Genomic DNA, 4,937 nt, shown 5'->3' with positions numbered 1-4,937 from the left:
CGGGGTGGAGGGAGCATCGCCGGGTGGAGGGAGAATCTCCGGGTGGAGGGAGCACTGCGGGGTGGAGGGAGTATCGCAGGGTGGAGGGAGCACCGTGGGGTGAGGGAGCACTCTGGGGTAGAGGGAGCATCTCCAGGTGGAGGGAGCACTGCGGGGTGGAGGGAGCATCGCCGGGTGGAGGGAGCATCGCCGGGTGGAGGGAGTATCATGTGGTTTACTCTCACCCTGGCCTTTGGTTACCCCTCCAACTCCATGTGTCCTGATGTGCGGGATCGGTGAGTAGTGGCCTCGCTGTGTATTTGGTCCTGAGGAGACCTGGGGCCGCTTCCAGGCTGCCACCCAGCTCTCTCCACTCCCCTCCCTGCCGGAGCGGGGCCTTCCCAAGTCTCAGGACCTGCAGTTATTGGTCCTGCTCCAGCCTCTGGGGCCTCGCCCCTCTGCATGGGTGCCCTGCCTGCTTCCCGAGTCCCACCATCTGCAAGTGCCTGCCCTGTGCACCCCACTCGGGACGCCCCGGGGCGGTGGCCGGATCCACAACAGCGGCCTGGGACCCGGTGTTTGGCAGCTGCTCCCCCCACCAGCCCAGACCCACCTTGGTGTCCAGCGCGGGGCTCGGTTCCATGTGTGAGTGAATGAAGGGGCCGGGAGCCTCCTGCCTGCTCTGCTCAGTTAAGGGCTCGAGTGACATGTAGGCCGTGGAGTGGCGCAGGCCTCGGGAGCACTCCGCCTGGGCCCGCAGGTGGCATGTGCCCGGCGCCTCCTCGGGAGGAACCCGTGTCCCCAGGGAAGCACGTGCGGGGCCTGGGCCCTGGAAGAACCCGCTGGATCGCAAGGCCACTGGTCGCCGTTTCCTCAAGACTTGCTGTCGCCGAGAAGAGCAGAGTCCCTTCCTGTGGACCGTTCGGAGCCTGCGACTTGCGTGTAGACGCGGGTTTGAGGTGAGAGCCCGGAGTCCGTCCTCACCCCCTGCAGGGCGTGAGCGCTGAGTGCCAGACTCTGCAGGGGCCACCGCGGGGAGAGAGCGTGGGCTGTTCCCCAGGGCTCCCCCTGCCCCCCTGACCACAGCGCATCCCGTGGGCTGTGCGACTGCAGGCAAGTTCCCTAACCTCTCTGTGCCGCTCTGCCAGCAGCGTCCTCGTGTTTACAGGGGTGACAGCACCTGCCCCCCAGGCTGAGTGAAGGGGAAGCCTCCATGCTGACCTGCGTAGGAAGGCGCAGTAGTGCGATGGCGGCGGCGCTCCCCGAAGGCCCACAGGAGGGGCCTGCGAGCAGGAAAGCGGGTGCGGCTGTCAGTCCAGGCAGGAACAGGGCACGCATTTCTCAGGGTCCGAGGCTGGAAGTCCGGGTGGGAGTGCTGGCGGGGCTGGGTCCCCCTCGCCTCTGTCCTCGCTCGGCTCGCAGATGCCGCCTTCTCTCTGCGCCCTCCCGGGGCTCCTGTGAGCATGGTTCTGGGGTCCTTCTGTGCCCACACTTCCTCCTCCAGGGACACCGTTAGGCTGCCCAGGCCACGTAGCAGCCGAGTGAACTCTCCTTAAACACCCCGCTCCCGGGCAGCGTGTTCAGAGGTGGCAGGGGACACTGTCAGCCCCGCCTTTTAGCGACGGGGTGAACCACGGAGCTGGCAGGTGTTTGAGGTGCCCACACACACCCGTGTGTTTGCGTGTTCCACGTGGCTCTGTTTGGCTCTGGGCAACCCCGTGGTTCCGTGGCCTGTCCCCTCCCCGCGCTTGGCAGAGGGGACAGTGAGGGAAGCACTTCGCCATCACAGAGCCGGACCCCTCGCGGTCGGCCGCGGTCGTTTGGACTTTTTCAGTAATAAGTGGCTGCGCTCCGTCACGCGCCTGCTGGACACCCCGGGGCTCCTGTGGTTTCCGCCCTGGGAGACGACCACCCCGTCCCCCGGTTGCGGGGCCAGACTCGGTGGGAGCTGGAAGGAAGCGGCACAGCGCCATAAAGCAGCCCGGAGGGAAGTTATTTTTCAATTAAGTCGGGCTTTGCTGGCTAATCCTCCTCCCCGGGGGGCGCCGAGGGCAGGAAGCCTCTCTGCGTGAGGACGCCCAGGCCTGGCTCCGACCCTCGACACTCGGAGCTGCATGAGAACCTGGCCTACAGCTGTGAGAGCAGCAGTAGGGGTGAACCACAAAACACAGGCCCGAGGGTCCCAGCAGCAGTAGGGGTCCCACAAAACACAGGCCCGAGGGTCCCAGCCGCTGCTCAGGAGAACAGCATTGGGTGGAGGGGGCGGGATGCTCACCACAGAGGCCCCCCAACTCTCTCCGAGACACCCTCGCTCCTGGAACCAGAGCAAATCTACCTGAGACATTTGGGATTCTTTTTATTGTTTTAGTATGTTTTTATTGATTTTAGAGATGAAGGAAGAGAGAGAAACATTAATGATGAGAGAGAATCATGGATCGGCTGCCTCCTGCATGCCCCACTCTGGGGATCGAGCCCCCAACCTGGCATGTGCCCCGACCGGGAATCGAACTGTGACCTTACAGTTCATAGGTTGACACTCAACCACTGAGCCACGCTGGCCAGGCAAGCCCCCTTTTCTGGTGCGGGTCCTTCCCCACCCCCACCCCCACTCCACCAGCGCACCCCTGACACATACACAGACTTGTCTTGTTATCTCCGAGGATTGGTCCAGAGCCCTGAGCACTCGGCAGCATTTCCGAGCCCCTGCGCGCGCCGTGACCTCTTGCGTCCCTGCGTCCTTTGCGCCCTGCGGTTGGAGACAGGCTTCCTGGCCGCCAGGGTGACCTCCCGAAGGCTGACCTGCAGGGCTGGGGAGCCTGGATGACAGGAGCCAAGCTCTTCGCGCTGTCACTGTTTCTCACTTCTCGCTGGGACTCGGCACCACTGTTGACTGAGGTTGGCTGGTTTGGGGGCAGAACCCCGATGCCGGGGGAGCATGAAGGAGACAGGCCATCGTGGAAGGTGCGTTGCCCATGACTTGGCTGCTGAGCCATCTTATCTTGACCTTCTCTGGTTTCGTGAGGGAACGGAGGCGAAGGAGTTGTGCAGCTCCTAAAGTGCCGTACAGGCCCCACAGGTTTAGGCATGAAAGGGCTATTCTGGAGTGTTTACAGACGCCAAAGCGACGGGCCGGCCTGTGTGGCTCAGTGCCCCTTATGTTCCAAACACAGAGGATGGGCTGTAACAGCCAGAAGATGGGGTCGTATCAGCTCGGACTGTGTTCAGCTGCAAGGACTTCATCCCGACGTACCCAACAAACCCGACGTACAGGGACTTCATCCAGGAGGGTTTCTCTCTCTCAGATGATGAAACCCGGGCCCTGCAGCGCCATCGAGGCACCGGCTACCTCTGTCCGCTGCGCAGTCATTCCGAGCATTGGCTGTTGGGTTTTCCAGCTTCACAGCCCTTTGCAGGAAGCCACGGGCCTAAAGGAAAAGGGCGCACACCAGCACTCTCAACTCCCTCTTACAGAGCACCCCTGAGAGCCCCCCCCTGACTTCCCCTCCCCTTCACTGGCTGAGCTTTGTCACATGACTATGCCTACTTGCAGGGGAGGCTGGGGAGTAATCATTTTTTAAAAGTATTTTTTATTTCTTTTATTTATTTTTTTAATCCTCACCGGAGGATATTTTTCCATTGATTTTTAGAGAGAGTGGAAAAGAGAGATAGAGAGGGAAAGACAGAGAGAAATACCACTGTCAGAGAAATACATCAATTGGTTCCCTCCTGCATGTGCCCTGACCAGAGGAGGAGCCTGCAACCAGAGGTATGTGCCCTTGACCAGAATCGAAGCTGGGGCCCTTTGGTCTGCAGGCCAACACTCTATCCACTGAGCCAAACCGGCTAGGGCTGGAATGATAATTCTTAAGATTTTGTATTGGTTCTTAGGAAGGGAGAGGGAGAGAGAGAAACATCTATGTGAGAGAGAAACATGGATGGGTTGCCTCCTGCATGCCCCCCACTAGAGATTGAACCCAAAACCCTGGGCATGTGCCCTGAGCAGGAATAGAACCAGCAACCTCATGCATGAGTCAGTGCCCAACCAACTGAGCCACACTGGCTAGGGAAGAATGACCATTTTTAAACTAGGCAGACTGCTGACTCAGCATCGGCATGCTGTTAGTTGAGAAGAAGGGAAGGGTGTCCATTGGGGAGACAACTAGCAGGGTCTGCCATAGTCTACCCCATTAGCCATCCAGCATCCCTCCTCCCTTCTTTTCATGTCAGAACTCATTCGCCTTCTTCCCCAGGGGAGAGTCGCAGCGTCACTGTGTCATCACAGCTGGGGCTCAGAATCCAGGACCGTGAGGGGCCATGCCGGTGCCCCATCAAGTTTGAGTGTGTCAGGTTCCTTGTGCCTGTAAACTACAAGACAAGCTCTTTGCCCTCCTCCCCCAGCACAGTGATGGAGAAGGAGCAAGATCAATAAGATCTATATATATAAAGGCTAATACACTAAGTGTCCGACCGGTTGCTATGATGCGCACTGACCACCAGGGGGCAGACGCTCAACGTTGGAGCTGCCGTGGCGCACACTGGCCATTTACAGAGAAACGGCACCGTGGACCTGGTGCCCACAAAGCAACACTCAGCTTCCCCCAAATGGGACACAGGCCCGCCACCACCCGGGAACAACACCCCACCAAATCGCAGCCGACTCTGCTGAGACCCCATAGCGCAGAATGCGGCCCACAGCCCAGCCCAGCCCAGCCCGGAAACGGTGGCTGTGGGCGCTGGGTAATGACGTCATGTAGCATCGCCAGGCTTCCTCTCCCTAGCGACTAGCCTCCTTGGAGTTTCTTCAGCCCAGGAACACGGCTTGCTTTATAGCCAGGTGGAAACATCTCACACTTTAACCAAATGTCTGTGAAGCGTTTTCCTGTGCCTCATCTCATTTGATCCTCACAGAAGTCCTGGAGTAGGTTGATAGGAGACTGAGTGGAATCTTATTTTCTTTA

At 59.7% G+C, this 4,937-nt stretch overlaps 1 protein-coding gene across 1 annotated transcript in view; it reads left to right on the top strand.

Annotated features, from left to right (window-relative positions):
• The first annotated feature begins 207 nt into the window (after window positions 1-207).
• CLMN (calmin (calponin-like, transmembrane)) overlaps window positions 208-4,937 on the top strand; it is a 49,865-nt gene continuing 45,135 nt past the window's right edge. Inside the window, exon 1 of the mRNA XM_015566698.1 lies at window positions 208-275. Within this exon, the coding sequence (XP_015422184.1) occupies window positions 208-275 (68 nt within the window). The remainder of the gene's footprint in view (window positions 276-4,937) is intronic.

The sequence above is a fragment of the Myotis davidii genome, unplaced genomic scaffold (genome assembly GCF_000327345.1).
Source record: "Myotis davidii unplaced genomic scaffold, ASM32734v1 scaffold443, whole genome shotgun sequence".
NCBI classification, from domain to species: Eukaryota; Metazoa; Chordata; class Mammalia; order Chiroptera; family Vespertilionidae; genus Myotis; species Myotis davidii.
This window is presented reverse-complemented; position numbering and strand designations above follow the sequence as displayed.